Genomic DNA, 17,384 nt, shown 5'->3' with positions numbered 1-17,384 from the left:
TTAGAAGGAGCAAAAGAAGAAACAACAACAACTTCCATTTACACGGCGCCTTTAACGTAGAAAAACATCCCAAGGCGTTTTGCCGAGGCATGATGAAAAATGGAGGCTGGCCAAAGATGGACAGATCAGGAGGGGTGACCAAATGCTTGGAAAAAGAGGTGAGTTTTAAGGGGGGTCTTAAAGAAGGAGAGGGAGGTTGAGAGGTTTGAAGAGGCAGTTCCAGAGAATGGAACCCAAGTGGCTTAAAGCACGGTTGCCGATGGCCAGCTGAAGGGAGGAGGGAGAAGCACAAGAGGCCAAGGTTAGAGGAACGGAGAATTCGGGAGGGGATGTAGTGCTGGGAGAAGTTAACAGATATAGGAAGTGTTGAGGCCATGGAGGGATTTAAACACAAAGATGAGATTTTTACATTTGAGGTTTTGGGAGACTGGGAGCCCATATAGGTCAGCGAGGACAGGGGTGAGGAGTGAATCCATAAACTGCAACTCATCCAAAACTCTGCTGCCTGTATCCTAACTCGCACCAAGTCCCGTTCACCCATCTCCCCTGTGCTCGCTGACCTACATTGGCTCCTGGTCCAGCAGTGCATCGATTTTTTAATTCTCATCCTTGTTTTCAAATCCCTGATTGGCCTCACCCCTCTCTATCTCTGTAACCTCCCCCAGAACCCTCCGAGATCTCTACGCTCCTCCAATTCTGGCCTCTTGCACATCCCCGATTTCCATCGCTCCACCATTGGTGGCCGTGCCTTCAGCTGCCTGGGCCCCAAGCTCTGGAATTCCCTCCCTAAACCTCTCCACCTCTCTACCTCTCTTTCCTCCTTCAAGATGCTCCTTAAAACCTACCTCTTTGACCAAGCTTCCGGTCACCTGTACCTGACATCGCCTTATGTGGGCTCGGTGTCAAATTTTGTTTGAGAACTCTCCTGTGAAGCACCTTGTGATGTTTTACTATGTTAAAGGTGCTATGTAAATGCCTGTTGTTGTTGTTGTTGAGTGGGATCTAGTGCAGGAGAGACTGTGGGCAGCAGACATTTGCTTGGAGGGTTTATGGAGGGTGAGAGACCAGCCAGGAAAGCAGTGGACTAATTGAAAGTTCAATGGAGCTGTGACCTTGGTACAATTGATCAAATAGAGACAGACAAGAAAGACTGCAAAGAGTGAGATATGAAGGTGAGACAACGGTCACCTATTAGATAGCAAGCTTTTTTTCATAAATCCTGTCGTGAGGTGCCAGATAAATCTCATCAACGTGGGAGCAGCATTCTAATCTTTGGGCATTGGGTAATCTTTTTACAGTTTTGGGCTCCTGGCACAAATTAATGGGCAAAAATCACCGAGGGGCATGCTGCATCTGTGCTTGAATTCTCGGTACAGTCTGTGTTTCTGTTGACAGTCAAGAGCACAAAATCGTAAAGTTTATCTCTTTAAAGAGAGTTAAGAGCTCTTGGCAGGTAAAAATTGTTTGAGGCACAAAAGAGGAAACTGAGCTTGCAGTTTTATCAATTGGAGAAATGCGGGATTGGCCTGAGGAACAGGTTGGCGTGTTTATTACATTTTTGTGGCGAAGAGTTAGATTTTTTTTTTTTTTTTTGAATGGATCAGAACCATGTTGGACCAAAAAAAATATGCTCGAGTGCCCAATGGAGAGATGACTTTTCAGCTGGGCACTATGGAGAGGACATTAGATAGCCAAATAGCTCAATATAATAAATATCCAGGTTAGTGCCATCTACTGCCGCTAGATTGTTAAATTATCCAATCATGCTCACAAAGCAGGTTTAAAAACCTTTTGGCCGATTTTACGTGCCTTTGCAAACAGAGCGGCAGCGGCCTGAAAATGGTGTTGGGTCACTTACTGTTACGTTTACCCTGGAGCGCCGACTGCCACCATCTTGGGGGTAGGGCCCTGAGAAGGGCGGCCAGCACACCTGCCTGTTTATAAGAACATAAGAAATAGGAGCAGGAGCGGGCCATTCGGCCCCTCGAGACTGCTCCGCCATTCAATAAGATCACGGCTGATCCAACCTTGGCCTTAACTCCACTCTCCTGCCTGCTCCCCATAACCCCTCGACTCCCCTTGTAGTTCAAATATCTTGTCAATCTCCGCCTTGAACATATTCAATGACTCGGCCTCCACAGCTCTCTGGGGTAGAGAATTCCAAAGATTCACGACAGATTCAGGCAGAAGGCCGCCTGCAGCAGGCAAATTGTGGCCCTGTGAAGTAGATTGGGCCCTGTTATAAATCTCATCATTCATCAAGAAACTAGACTCGTGAAATAACGCTGGACGGCCAGCTGGTGGCGCCGTCCAAGGAGTATAAATACTCGGGCGTCAGCCCCAGCTTTCCAGGGACATTTTGTAAGACAAGGAACTAGTGAAATACAACTAGACCTCCATGTTCTGAAACAAGTTGATTAAAGCCTTGCTTTATACTCAAACCAAGTGCGTAGTGAGTTTTATTACGTCAGACCGCGCTGGAATTTTGAGGTACAACTGAGCAGAGTGTGTACCGCTGGCGCTCCACCCGTTCGTGCCTGCGTTGAGCAGCCTGACCAGCAATTCTTAAAGAGAACACTGGAGGCAGCTCAAAAAAGGGCCCAGAGATATTTTTAACTTTTGTTTTTGTGGGGGCCAGGAGGAGCGGTGTAAATCGAATTGCGTGCTCCCCCCCCCCCCCCCCCCCCGCAAGCCAACCTGAATTTCCCCTTTCCGCGGGCTCACTGTAACAGCAGGCTGATCTCCCCGTCCTCCCCAAACGCCGTGCTGCCTCTTAGCGCCGATTTTGCCCCACGTAGCTCTATGTAAATGAAGCCTGGGCCTTAAAATGACTCGGTCCTTGCGGGAGGTGATCGCCGCGGGGTGGGCAGAAGGCCCATTTCGCCCGCTGACGGCCCACGTTGCACCTGAGCATGAAAGCAGACCCCTCCAGTGGCAGAGGAATATCCCTGTGACATGAATCAACTGAGCGGCCTGCGGGTGGCGCTGTCCAGGGAGAGTATAAATACTCGGGCACGGGCCCAGCTTGCGCAGGACATTCTTAACAGAAACTAGCGAAGGACACAACTAGACCTCCATGTTGTAAAACAGTTGATTAAAGCTTTGTTTAACGCTTAGACCGAGTGCCTAGTAGTTTTCTTACGTCACCCTGCACCAACTGTTTCTCCACTTTCGATCTTGCGAATCTAGTGTTTGAATGTTGAGGAGGAGAAATTTGCGCCTGGAAAACGGGAGCCAAAAGGAGTAATTTTATGGGACTATATCCCATGCCCCTATAGGGCTTCTGACCCTGTATTGGGTCAGGTGATTCTTCAGGTGTCCCTGGCAGCTGCCTAAAACAGGTGTTGGGCCCCTTGCGTATGTGACGTTAATGTGGTGCCTAATCATGCCCCGATTTATGCCTTTTTACTTGGCCTTGCATGCAGCCTAACCAGCAGTCCTTAACCCAAGGAGATGTGGGCTAGCTGGACTTGGGATTCCTGTGGCAGGAGAGGTACCTTCACACTTCTGTGATTGCAATGTTTGGGTCTTAAAGCCCTGTTCAACATGATAGTTTAACTGCTTAGTTGAAAGGGAGGAGGGCAGAGAGACGTAACAATGCAACATCAGGGCCAAGCAGTGAATTAGCCTCACCGGCCTGGAGCACTGACTAAACTTTTGGAGCCCAGCCAAGCAGTCAGCAGGAGCTGAACACTGATCATTTCCCTGGATGACTACTTTCTGTACAGAATGCTAACCCACCTCTAACCCTGAGGTGTTATAACTCAGTATGTAATCCCAAACAGTGCCCTACATTTCCCAGCATTAACTGAGAGCAAGTGTATCAATATCGGGCACTGGAGCTGCTGACTCACCAGGTACGTCCCCGTAGGGAGGGTAAATCGAAGGGCAAAACAACCTGGGCTCCTCCCGAACAACGCTGAATAAACATCAACTCCAGAGGCCTCATATATATAAAAAAAATATAGGTTATCTGCCCTGACAGAAGGTGAATTTTGGGTGCTACTGGGAGGTTTGTTGGGGGGGAAAAAACAGTTTTTGCTTGTAAACTATTAGAAATTTAGAGTGTGTAGGTGCTGCTCATTGACAGGGCGGACTAACTTTACCGAACGTCAGCTTTGCTTGCCTATTTTCCGTGCCGTTGCTCCAACGGTTGCCGTGACAGCCTCCCTTGGACACCAGCAACGTGCCCACCACCTCCTGAGTGCCACTCGAGTCCGACCCCTGCAATTCCAGGCAACGCAAATGCCTGGTCTTCCCTTCCACTCCCAATGCCCTCGAGAACACTCTGGTTTGAAGTCGGGGCACAAGTGTGTATGCTGGGTTTTTTTTTGGAAATAATACTGTCGCCGTTAATGAGAAAATGTTCTCCAACCCTGCAGAATTCACAGAAAGCCCAGCATGGGAGCAGCCAGGAGTCGCAAGGGTCACTTGACCAGGAGCGGAAGCTGAAGCAGTACCTGGAGGATGAACGGATTGCACTCTTCCTGCAGAATGAAGAGTTTATGAAGGAGCTTCAGCGGAATCGCGAGTTCTTGCTGGCGCTGGAAAAGGGTGAGGCAATGGACAAAATGGACGGGGGGGGGAAACTTTGTGAAAGCTGAATTAGGAACACTTCCATTTTCCCTCCAATTTTTTTCTCTTATCCTTCCTCTCCTGAAGCTGCGAGAGTACAGTTCCGGTCGGAGAGCCCTCTGCTACTTCATCCAAATGGCCTCTCTTCATGTAAGAGTCCAGGCAGTGTTTGGGCTGAGAGGGTGCAGAGGAGATTTACCAGAATGGTTCTGGGGATGGGGGATCTTAGCTACAAGGACAGGTTGGAGAAGCTGGATTTATTTTCATTAGAGCAAAGGAGGTTGAGGGGTGATTTGACAGCGGTGTACAAGATTATGACGGGTTTGGATAGGCTAGATGGGGAAAGGCTGTTCCCACTAGTTGATGGTACAAGGACTAGGGGTCACAGATTTAAGGTTTTGGACAAGAGATACAGGGGGGACGTGAGGAAAAACCTTTTTACACAGCAAGTGGTGAGGACCTGGAATTCGCTGCCGACGGAAGTGGTGGAAGCGGAGACACTCGGGCCTAGAAATTCGGTGGGCTGTGCCACCAGTTAGCGCCTAAAGAGGGCACTCAGTGGCTTTAGCGCCACTGGCCGCGCCTCCCGCGATATTTAGCTGGGGCGCTAATGGTGGCGTTAGCCTGTTGCGCTGCGCCACCACCGATTACATCATCGGTGTGCGCAGCGCCCCGCTACCGCCCCGATCGCGATATTTGGCAGCGACCGCCTCTGTAGCGCCGTTCGCAAATGGCGCCCAGTTCACGGGGCCTACCTGTGGCGGCAGTAGCGCAAATTAAGGTGGAGGTGCGGGGCGGCCGTTTTTTTTCGGCGACCGCCGGCCAGCACCTCCGTCCCCGGCCTCCTGATCGCCCCCCGCGGCATTGCCGGCTGTTTTCCGAGAGCCCGGCACTTCTCCTCGGTGCCGGGCTCTTTTGCCGGCACTCGCGATCTCTGATCGCGCTGGTGCAGGCCTCTCCCCCTTAAGAATGGGAGGAAGGCCTGCAGTGGTGCGGCACGTTGCGCTGCGATATTCAGTTTCAGCACCCTAAGAGGGACGCGGAGCGCCTCGAGCCTCGCCCCGTGTCCCTCTTGGGGCGCTCAAGCTGAATTTCTGGCGGTCGCTAATGCTTCAAACGCTGTGCTAAATCCGGCGCCCAGGCGAGCTTGGCGCCTCATTTGCGGCTCCACCCAATTTCTCCCCCTCAGTGTTTTCAAGGGGAGACTGGATAGGCACTTGAGGGAAATAAACTTGCAGGGCTACGGGGATAGAGCGGGGGAATGGGACTGACTGGATTGCACTACAGAGAGTCGGCACGGACTCGATGGGCCGAATGGCCTCCTTCTGTGCCGCTATGACTCTATGTTCTTTGATTCCTTCGTGGAGATGTGATGCATTAGGTCCTCAAGTGGATGTACCACAGCGTGACGATTGCCCGAGCCTTTCTATTCTTGAACAGAACTGCGCAAACGCTCCTGTGACGAAGCGGAAGTTGGAGCGAGCCACGCCACTGAATCATTCCTCCTGGCAGCCTGATCACAGCGGCTTTGTGGGACCTGGGAGCAGGGGGCCATCTTGGTCACTAGATGGTGTGATGGGTGCAGCAAAAAAAAAACAGGGAATGGGAAAATATAACTCCTTATCTTAATGACATACAATAAAGTCTAGGGGTAATTTTAACCTTACCCGCCCGGGCGGGAAATGGGCGGGTTCAGGTCGGTTGCCGTTTTACACTCGGCCCAATTTTAGTCTCCTTTGAATTCCATCGGATCAGGTTAAAATGAACCTCTTTCGAATCGGCTTCCACTTTCCGACATCCGAGTGTTTGAGCCCGGCGATCAAATCGGCTTTAGTCCTGTTCAGTCCCGCCATCGTAAAGCCCTCCATATTTTGTGCGGCGGCATTTTCACCCCGAGAACACCATGGAAATTCGGCTGTGCAAGACGACTCGATCTTTCTGCGTATTTACTCAGCCGCACCAAGTGTCCTAACTTGAAGCAAGGTGACCAGTCCTTCGGGGGCTCTGAAAGCCACATTGCAGGCTGGCACAGGTGCCAGGGGCACAACTGAATGATGAAATTCAGGCATTGCCATCCCTGTATACCACACCACAAGTACCATGCCATTCAGTAGCATATATCGCGCCGCAATATACAGGAAACTTTTTTTAAATCCGGCACGGACGGGACTGATGTGGTGCCGGTTCATCAAAAATTCCGGATAACCGAACGCTATAGTAAAAGATAGGGAGCTCAGAGCTCCGTATAAAGCAACAAACCCTGTTGCTTAGCAACAGGTTCAGAACAATGGCCACAAGTTGCAAGCGTCTCTGTAGCTTAGCAACAGCTGCAGCCACACCCTTGCACAGCAACAGATGGAGGAATGCAAGTCAATATGAAGTAAAACCTACTCCTGAATTTTGCTGGTTAACCGAGATTTCCGGTTATTTAGGTGCCGGTAAATCGAAAGTTTCCTGTATCACTGCATCAGAAGGATTTCTCAATGTGGTGTTTTATTTCTGTGTCGAAGCGAAGGCCTTGGAACATTAGCTTTCCCTTTCCTTTACACTTCTTCCTCTCCTGGAGGCTGGGGTACAGGTCCATGGGCACAGGCCACCCTCTGGTATCTCGCTGTTGACTGGTCATTCTCATGGACAATGAGTGTCAGCAAGGTTACTTGACCGCGGAGTGGCCCAAAGCCAAAGCCCAGTCCAACCCTCACTTTCCAGCAGGGAGTCGCTGGTTGGTGATCAGGACTGGGAACCCCGGCTGATTCCCCCCCTCCCCACCCACCCATGACCACAGTCTAGGAACACAGACCACATTTGCGATGCCCCAACAAAACCATAATAGCAAGACACGGGAATGCAGGTCGAAGCTAGCAAGCTCTTCTTTATAGAGTGGCCGGCGTGTGGAATGGACCTTTGAGTGGGGTAGTGGAGACCAAATCTGTGCTGACTGTTGTGATTGGGGGTTGGAAACTGTTGGGTCTTTTTAGGATGGGTAAGCAAGCGTGGCTTTTTCTCCTCTGTGTTTGTGTGTGTGTGTATATCTCATGAACAGCTGCTCACCGAACATCAGCCCACTTACCAAAGGCTGGGACCCTTCCTGACCTGTATGGCTGAAGCCCAGCCCACTCAGGGGAATCGAGGGATAGGGGGATCGAGCAGGAAAGTGGAGTTGAGGTCGAAGATCGGCCATGATCTTCTTGAATGGCGGAGCAGGCTCGAGGGGCCGTATGGCCGATTCCTGCTCCTAATTCTTATGTTCACACTCGGCTATCAAGCGGATAATTTCTCATCAGGCTTTTAAATATTTGTTATTAGGCTGCTGATTTACCGCGAGGGTGAATCACGTTAATAGCCCAACCTGCCATGGTGCAGATGCCTTTGTACATTGTGACTTTACCTGTCTCTCTCTTTTTTTCCCCCCAGATCGGCTGAAATATGAGTCTAAAAAATCAAAGTCTAACAGTGGGAATGAATCTTTGCCCAGTGGTGACATTAGTTTGCCTTCAGCAGTTCCAGGTAAACACAGACATCAATTTCCCCCTCACAGTAAATTATTAGGTTTACTATTTGCTGCTGTTACACTTTGGAGATTTAGTGCTGTCTGTCTAATGAGATCTGTTCAGCTGCTAATGATTTATCACTTTTCTCTCCTTTTGATCAATGTTGCAGTGTTACGTTGCATGTTGATCAGCCGCTTGGTTCAGTGCTGGTGACTGTTTACGAGATGATTACTGCTGTGAAATGTGGGTTAATGACCGCCTCCAACACGACCGTTTACAAAGTTAGTTAAGGAAGAGTGCGTGCTCCCTGACATGAATCAATCATTCATGAAAGAAAGAATTATGAAATAATACTGAGGGGCCTACGGGTGGCGCTGTCCAGGGAGAGTATAAATACTCGGGCACGGGCCCAGCTTGCGCAGGACGTTCTTAACAGGAACTAGTGAAGGACACAACTAGACCTCCATGTTGTAAAACAGTTGATTAAAGCTTTTTTTAACGCTTAGACCAAGTGCCTAGTAGTTTTCTTACGTCACTCCCCTGTAGCTGATTGACGCCGAGCCAGGCAGAACAGGAAAGTCTTAGGATTGATCCCCGGTTGGCGCTGAACTAGCTGGTCTCGCCCTAGCACCGAGGGGCACCGCAATTGACCTCAGTGCCACCTTCCCCCCCCCCCCCCCCCCACCACGCATGCTTGGACATCAGTTGAAAACAGGATTGGGCTCGACTGCAATGCACTACCTGGTTGAATAACCAGCCAGTGTTCTCTGTCACTGGAAGAATGGGCAGTTGGGGTGAGATACCAGAGGGCAAGTGGCACCCACCAAATCGTACCCCAACGTGAGCCAGTGCCTTGGTGGAACAAGCTCGAGGGGCCGAACGGCCTTCTCCTGTTCCTATGTTCCTTCAGAAGAGGAGCAATAGTGACTGAAACCCTCGATATTCCCCCTTTCAGAGGCGACTTCACCCCTCGAAGCTCCTAACTGTAGTATGATTCTTCTGCGTGTTAGCCATGGCTCAGTGGTAGCACTGTCACCTGTGAATCAAAAGGTTGTGGGTTTGAGTCCCATTCTCCAGAGACTTGAGCACAAAAATCTAGGCTAACACTCCAGTGCAGTACTGAGGGAGTGCTGCACTGTTGGAGGTGCCGTCTTTTGAATGAGACATTAAACCGAGGCCCCGTCTACCCTCAGGTGGACGTAAAAGATCCCATGGCACGATTTCAAAGAAGAGCAGGGGAGTTATGCCCGGTGTCCTGGACAATATTTATCCCTCAACCAACATCACTTTAAAAAAAAAAAAACATTATCTGGTCATTATCGCATTGCTGTTTCTGGGAGCTTGCTGTGTGCAAATTGGTTGCTGTGTTTCATTATGTGCAATATATATAAATCCAAGTCTTTTTGATAAAATAGCTGAAGACAGGGGGAAATAAGGGTAGGTTATCAAATCTCAATCTCAATTTATTTCACATTTACCCTTGAGTTGATCTAAAGAAAGAAAATAAAACCTTAAATTGCTGTCTAGACCAGTCATTGCTGAATAATTTAAAGTCGGCCTGTTGTCAATGATGGAATGAATCACTTTAATGGCTGTTCTCCAGTGGATTGTGTGCTGGCGCCATGGATGACTGCCCACTACTGACGAAGAGCCACAATGATGTGTCGAGAAGGCACCCGGAAGCAAATCTTAACCCCTTTCTCTCCTGTTCGTTGCAGTTGATTCTGGTGCCGCTAGTGTCGCTGAAGCAAGCAGTGTAGTGTTTGATGATGCCATGTTCAGGGACAAGCTGAAACACATGGGAAAATGTGAGTGCTCCTACAATCATTACATAGAATTTCACAGCACAGAAATAGGCCATTCAGACCAACTGGTCTAAGCTCGGTGTTTATGCTCCACGCCTTACCCTGTCAACGTCTTCCTTTCTCCCTCGTGTACTTATTTAGCTTCCCCTTAAATGCATCAGCCTGCAACTTTCCCACAACACAGCTTCCTCTTGCAGCCTTATGTTGACAAAAGTGTTAGGTCACTAGTTAATGTCCCGTGGTATAACAACAGAAATGCTGGAAGCACTCAGCAGGCCAGGCAGCATCCGTGGAGAGAGAAACAGAGTTAACGTTTCAGGTCTGTGACCCTTCGTCAGAACTGGAAAAGGTTAGAGATGTAACAGGTTTTAAACAGGTGCAGAGGCAGGGAAAGGGGGTGGGGAGGGGAGGAAGGAATTGAAGGAACAATCTGTGCTAGGGTAGGAGGCAGGAGTGGTTACATGTTGCAAATGGGGATGGCAGAATCATCAACAGCCGCCTGAAAAATGGGGGCAGGGGTGTTGCACACTTGGAGTCAAGACCAAGTGTAGTCTTACGGTGAAGTGGGGTTAGAGGCGGCGGATGGTTGGCGAGAAACACCGAGACACATGAATTCAGTCCCCATTTTAAAGTCATACTTTCTTATCTTTATATAATACTTCGATTTGATATTACTGTCAATAGTTACATTGGAAAAGTGATGGCAATTTAGGAAGCAGAGATGTCGGGTTGGTGAGAGTATAGGAGTTATTCTGCAATACAGGTTGAGGAGCTGGGAGATACAAAACTGAGGTGCTACAGCACCGCCACTGGCAGGAGGGTGTAATTACAGCGTGACTAGTTTACATAGGCATTTCCATTATAAAGGTGGTCATAGGAAATAACACAAAATTATGACCAAAAGGTGACGGGACGAGTGTGTAGACGTGAGAATTTTAATATATTGTAGATGTTGTGAAAAGTTATGTTCTCTTGTGTTACAAAGGGCACCGAGAGTAAACCACATAGTTTGGAACTTGTTAAGTCCGTGAATGATTGAGACACGGACCAGCAGGAGTGAAAACAAACAAGTCTTTACTGGTGGAAGTCAATAGTGAAACTAACAAACAGGCTCTCTAGTGCCTTTTATACAGGGGTGGTCACTGCCGGTACTGCAGTCTGAGACCAGTTATTCTCTTAAAGGTACATACACAACAATTCCTCCCCTTTTAGATAAACAGTACATAACATTCATTTAACCACTAAATGATAACTAATTACAATCACAATTACGGTTGCTAGATACATTGGTTAAGTTTAAGCAATTATAAGTTCAGTCTTTGAGGAGGCTTCCTGATTCTGTCTGGATAACGCCTCTTTGGGGTATCAGGTTCTTCTGGCAATGTTGAGTCGAGATCAATGTTGTTGTTTGGTTCATCTGCTTCCAATATCACCGAATCTGCGGTAGCTGCAATTGGTACATCGATTTCATTGCCAGGTGTATCAGATCGTGGTGTGGAGTTGACGTTTTCCAGTGACTCTAGAATCTGGTCAGCATGGCGTCTTACAATGCTCTCTCCAACGTCCACGGTATACATGAGAGGTCCTTGCCGTGTACAAATCGTTCCTGGCTGCCATTTCTCAGTGCGGTAGTCCCAGGCCAAAACTGGTTGACCTATCTTAAAACTCCTGGTCGGCCTTTCATTCATATTCTGAAACTGCCTGTTCTCCACATCTCTTCGGACGTTTGGCTTAACCAAATCCAAGCGACATCGTAGTCTTCGATTGAAGAACATCATGGCTGGGGTTTGGTTGGTAACCGCATGTGTCGCATTCCGGTGGGCAAACAAGAAGTTGTCCACCTTGTGTTGTAGGGGTATATCTTCATTACACATTGCCTTGATAGCCTTCTTGAATGTTTGGACAAACCTCTCGGCCAATCCATTAGTGGCTGGATGATATGGGGCAGATGTGTAATGCTTAACGCCATTTTCTTTAAGAACCTCCGGAACTCTTCAGACACAAACTGTGGTCCATTGTCAGAGCAAATCTGTTCAGGCAGCCCATTCCTGGCGAATATGGTTCGCAAAACTGTGATAGTTTTTTCCGTGGTGGTTGAGGACATTTTTATTACCTCTGGCCACTTTGAATGTGCATCCACCGCAATTAAAAACATCAAGTCCATGAAGGGACCAGCAAAATCAACGTGCACCCTTTGCCATGGAGATGAGGGCCACTCCCATGGATGCAGAGGAGCTTGTGGCGGGGCGTTTTGGATCTTCTGGCATCCTGCACAGCTCTTGGTCATCTCTTAGATTTCTCTCTCGATTCCCGGCCACCACACAAACGCTCTGGCTAAGTTCTTCATTTTTACCCCACCCAGATGACCCTCATGAAGCTCATTGAGCACTCTATCCGTCAACTTAGGTGGAATTACTACTCTGGATCCACACATCAAGGTTCCTCTGCACACTGACAGCTGTTCTCTTCTCGGCGAGAATGCTGGCAGCAGTGGTTCGCCATGTGCTGGCCATCCCTTCACCGTTAAATCATAGACCCGTGATAGTGTCGGGTCATTCCGTGTTTCCTTTTCTATGTTTGCATTCGTCACAGGGAGACATTCGACTATGGTCGAGTGGAATAACTCCATTGGATCCACTGCAAGGTCGTCTTCTTCCACCGTCGGCAACGGTAGGCGTGACAATCCATCAGCATTTCCATGCTGTTTAGTTCCTTTGTACTCAATGTCACATTGGTGTGCCCCTAGGAAAAGGGACCATCTCTGCAGCCGTTGTGCTGTCATTATCGGTACGCCCTTCTGAGGGTTGAAAATGGAGACAAGAGGTTGATGATCGGTTAGTAGAGTAAATTTTTGACCGTGCAGATAGTGATTGAACTTCTTCACCCCCCACACTAGGCTGAGGGCCTCTCTGTCAATCTGGGCGTAGTTACGCTCGGCAGAAGTTAACGAGCGTGACGCAAAAGCTATCGGCCTCTCTAAACCATCAAGGAATTTATGTGACAGTACCGCCCCAATGCTGTAGGGAGACGCATCACACGCCAGCCTGATTGGCAGTGCTGGGTTGTAGTGAGCCAATACTTCCCTTGAAGTGATTAAGTCCTTACTCTTCTGAAAAGCACGCTTACAATGATCGTTCCATTTCCATGCTACCCCCGTTCGTAGCAGGGCGTTCAGTGGGTGCAGAATTGTCGACAAATTCGGCAAAAACTTATGATAGTAATTCACCAATCCGAGGAATGACCTCAGTTGCGACACATTTTCAGGCGCTGGGGCCTTAACAACCGCTTCAATTTTGTCAGGGGACTTATGTAACCCCTCTTCATCAATCACGTCGCCACAATACGATATCTGTTTCTTAAAAAATTCGCACTTGGGGCGGTTGGCTCGCAGCCCATGTTCCCGTAGTCTAGTGAGCACCTGTTCTAGGTTGTTAAGGTGTTCACTGTCATCTTCACCTGTTACAAGGATGTCGTCCAAGTAACACTGAGTCCCCGGAATCCCTTGCAGGACTTGTTCCATCGCTCTTTGCCATATCGCCGGAGCCGATGCTACTCCGAATACCAATCGATGATACTGGTAAAGACCTTTGTGAGTGTTTATCGTGAGATACTTCCTAGAGGACTCTTCAACCTCCATCTGCAAATATGCTTGTGCTAGGTCAATTTTTGTAAAACGCTTCCCTCCAGACAGTGAGGCGAAGATTTCTTCTATCCTTGGAAGAGGATATTGTACTGTGTGAAGGACAGGGTTCACCGTCACCTTGAAATCCCCACAGATGCGAATCTTCCTTGGCTCTCCGGACTTATTGCTTAACGTTTTCTTCATGACAGGAACGATGGGTGTCGCCCACTCGCTCCAGTCGACCTTAGACAACACGCCCGCCTTCTCCAGATTCTCCAGCTCTGCCTCGACGGCTGGGCGAATTGCATATGGTACCGGTCTTGCTTTGAAAAACTTGGGAACTGCATTCTCTTCTATTTTTATCGAGGCGGTTACGCCTTTAAGCGTGCCCAGTTCTTGTTGAAATACCTCTTTGGCGTTAGCTAAGATTGTTGACAATCGTCCAGGAGTGACGTCTTCATCTTTTTTACCGTCCACTGTCATTACATGAATGGAATGCCAATCTAAGTTTATCTTCCTGATCCATTCCCATCCCAATAACGGTGGTCCACCATTTGGCAGTATGTAGAGATACAATTTCCGTATTTTCTTGCCATTGTATTCGACAGGCACCCTTATTTTTCCTCTGGGGTATACTTTTTGCCCCGTATACGTCGTCAAGACGATGGATGTCTCTCTCAAGGGTATGTGTGAAAATAGCCGCTCGTAGTCTCGTCGATTCATGTCGGTTAGCGCTGATCCTGTATCCAATTCCATTTTAACTTGGGACCCTGCTATCGTGAGGGTGACCCAAATGGTTCGGTGATCCTCTTTTGCGATTACATTGTGAAGTTTGAGACAGCTTAGTCTCCTGTTTCCGGATTCACTATCGCTCATCTGGTCTTCGGAACTACTGTCCGTCATCTTTTGTACTTTCTTGTACGGTTCCTTAGTAGCCTTTTTGTTGTCGCTGGTCTTCTTCCCAGACCTGCAAACTCGTGCAATGTGTCCAATCTTCCCGCATTGTCTGCATATTTTGTCTTTGGACCAGCAGTCCTTCTGGTCATGGTTAGTTCTGCCGCAGCGATAACATTTTGCAAATCCCCGTGTCATTTCGTGGGTGCCGTATTCCTGTGGTTTTTGTTGAATTTCTGCAGCTCCCCTGGCTGCTGCTTCATACGATACTGCCACGCTGAAAGCCTTATCTAGCGTCAGCTCTTTTTCTGAGAGTAACTTCTTCTGTGTTCCTTCACTCAGGAGTCCACAGACAAATTTGTCCCGTAGGGTATCTGCCAGTCCTGCTCCGAACTGGCAGTGCTTTGATAGCTTGCGTAGTTCCGTAAGATACTCAGCATTGCTCTCATCTTTGTGCTGAATTCTCCTGTGGAATTTAAATCTTTCTGCTATCAACAGCGGTGCAGGGTTTAAGTGTTCCTGTAGGACAGCAACAATTTCGTTAAAACTCTTCGCCTTCGGTTTGGCTGGAGTAATCAGGTCCCGCAATAGGCCGTACGTTCTAGCGCCCATTAAGTTTAGCAATATCGATGCCTTTTTCCCCCTCCGCTATTTCGTTTGCCTCGAAATATACGTCGACTCTTTCCACATACGTGGTCCAGTCCTCTATTGTATTATCAAAAGCAGTGATACAGCCAGTCTTCGGCATCTTGCAAATCTAAAATGGCGCCTCCCGCGCTTTGCCTTCTTCCCCGATTTAACAAAATGGCGCCTCCCGCGCTTTGCCTTCTTCCCCGCTGTTGTTAGCGCTGCTTTCCACGGTTTCTTGCGCGTTAAATATTGATTCTTTTTCTTTTATTATTTTCCCGTCGTGGAGCGGACCCTCTGGGACACTTCCCTCCCTCTTCTTAGGTCCGAACGCTGCCCGGCTTCGAAGCACCGGCCGCGCCCTGTGTGCTCCATCCTCTCTCTCTCTCTTTGCTTCCCGACTCGCTGCCCGGCCCCATTGAAAAGCCACCCGATCGAGCTTCAGCCCGCCGCAGCCCAGGAAGGATCAGAGCACTACCTGCCACCAGCCCGATTAGCTGGGAAACCACAGACCGAGGAACCCAGCCTGGCTCTGGACAGTCTCTCCTGCAAGTTTCAAACCGATGATTGACGGTCGACGCCCGTTTCCCAAGTTTCTTTGGACTCTTTTTTTTTCTTTCTTCTGGCTCCGACCTTCAACAACGTCGTCTGAGGTGCTGCCGAGTTGCAGGTAAGTTCGTTTCTTACTCGTCGCCAGTGTTAAGTCCGTGAATGATTGAGACACGGACCAGTAGGAGTGAAAACAAACAAGTCTTTACTGGTGGAAGTCAATAGTGAAACTAACTAACCGAGGCTCTCTAGCACCTTTTATACAGGGGTGGTCACTGCCGGTACTGCAGTCTGAGACCAGTTATTCTCTTAAAGGTACATACACAATAGAACTGAAGTCAAACGTGTAGGCCAGACCAGGTAGGGGTGGCAGGTTCCCTCCCCTGAAGGACATTAGTGAACCAGTTGGGTTTTTACAACAATCCAGCAGCTTCCATGGTCATTTTTTTTCTGTGCTGGCCCACAAATTACTAGATTTATTACCTCCAATTTTATAACTTGCCATGGTGGGATTTAAGAGCACGATGTCTAGTTTGCAAGTCCAGGACTGTAACCACTGCACTGCAAGGGAGATTGAGGAGGGATTCGGATTGGGAAGAAAGAGGGAATATGTCGGGGCAAGAACAGATCGCTTGCATGCCATTTTGGTTGAGTAATGGTGGATATCACAGATTAGACCTAAAGGGAAATGCATGAAAATGGAAACAAAAAATAGCAACCACCTTTTTCACTTTGCTTGTGTTTTCTAAATGGACTTCGTGATGTTTACCCCCACAAGTCCACCAATTCGGGCAAAGTGTTGTATCAAGGGGCAACACAGGGCCATTTCCTGTCATTACAAACGCCCATGTATGTCTTATGCCCGGTCGGTCTTGTTGGCTGATCTTGGTTAGGGTAGCAGTAGGTGAGCTACAACTGGCCTCAGCACCCCTGGCTTAGGGAGAGGACCGTGATCCCACTCTTGATCGCCATCTGGTGACTCCTGCGGATTGGCTTCTGTGTGGACATAGGGTTTGGACAGATTCCGGTTCAGCTGTGGTGGTCTCTGCACTTGAATAGCCCACCAGCACTCACTGTTGAGACCCTGGTGAACAATGGGTACTTTGGGAGCACAGGCAGAGCGTGTGGAACCGCACCCTAGCGAAGAATCAACAGGAGAGGAGGGAAACTTTTTGCGTGCTATTGGGTCAGGCTTCATTCATCCAGAACTAAAGTCCAATTGCATCTTGCTTACAGATTCAGAACAGGCAGTTTTGGAGTCCGTCATTTTCAGCTGGCAATTGTGTATTTACTGCAGTCTGAAAATGCAAACGTGGTGGGGGGGCGAGGGGGGTCACGTAACTTTAACGTGGTTCAACCTCGTTGATCTCCAAATAATTCTTGCGCTGCGCAGACTCGGGAGTGCTGACCCGCTGCTTTTATTTTTCAGCGACGCGGAAGAAACTTTTCGAACTGGCCCGAGCTTTTTCTGAGAAGACGAAGATGAGGAAGTTGAAGCGAAAGCATTCCTTAAAACATCACACGTATCCTTGATTGTGTTTTTTTTGACGGAATAACCAAGGTGAAGGGCTGAGGCCCACAGTGAAGGGACCACTGAGGTGGAAAAGTTGAGGTGAATCAGGAAGCAGTGGCTCGGCATCACTTGGTAATGGGAAACCGATCACCGGGAGACCTGCTCTGATTCTGAAGGTGACGGATCAATGCTGAGTATTAGGCAACAGCAGTACCTATGAAGCAAATAGAAGTGCTTTGGAAAATCAAGTTTCCCTTTTAGAAATGACTCTCTTCCTTGTTCTGTACATTTCTCGGTTGATATTGGGA

General features: G+C 48.7%; 1 protein-coding gene across 1 annotated transcript in view; it reads left to right on the top strand.

The window, feature by feature from the left end:
* The window catches only part of cuedc1b (CUE domain containing 1b), a 217,652-nt gene that overhangs the window by 184,306 nt on the left and 15,962 nt on the right, over positions 1-17,384 (top strand). Inside the window, exons 6-9 of the mRNA XM_085964907.1 lie at positions 4,383-4,554; positions 7,990-8,082; positions 9,785-9,874; positions 16,993-17,086. Coding sequence (XP_085821033.1) covers positions 4,383-4,554; positions 7,990-8,082; positions 9,785-9,874; positions 16,993-17,086 — 449 coding nt within the window. The remainder of the gene's footprint in view (positions 1-4,382; positions 4,555-7,989; positions 8,083-9,784; positions 9,875-16,992; positions 17,087-17,384) is intronic.

Source organism: Somniosus microcephalus, chromosome 22 (genome assembly GCF_052327205.1).
Source record: "Somniosus microcephalus isolate GS21.2 chromosome 22, FLI_Smic_1.0, whole genome shotgun sequence".
Taxonomy (NCBI): domain Eukaryota; kingdom Metazoa; phylum Chordata; class Chondrichthyes; order Squaliformes; family Somniosidae; genus Somniosus; species Somniosus microcephalus.
The sequence above is the reverse complement of the archived record's forward strand: the minus strand, read 5'-3'. Positions and strand labels throughout refer to the sequence as shown.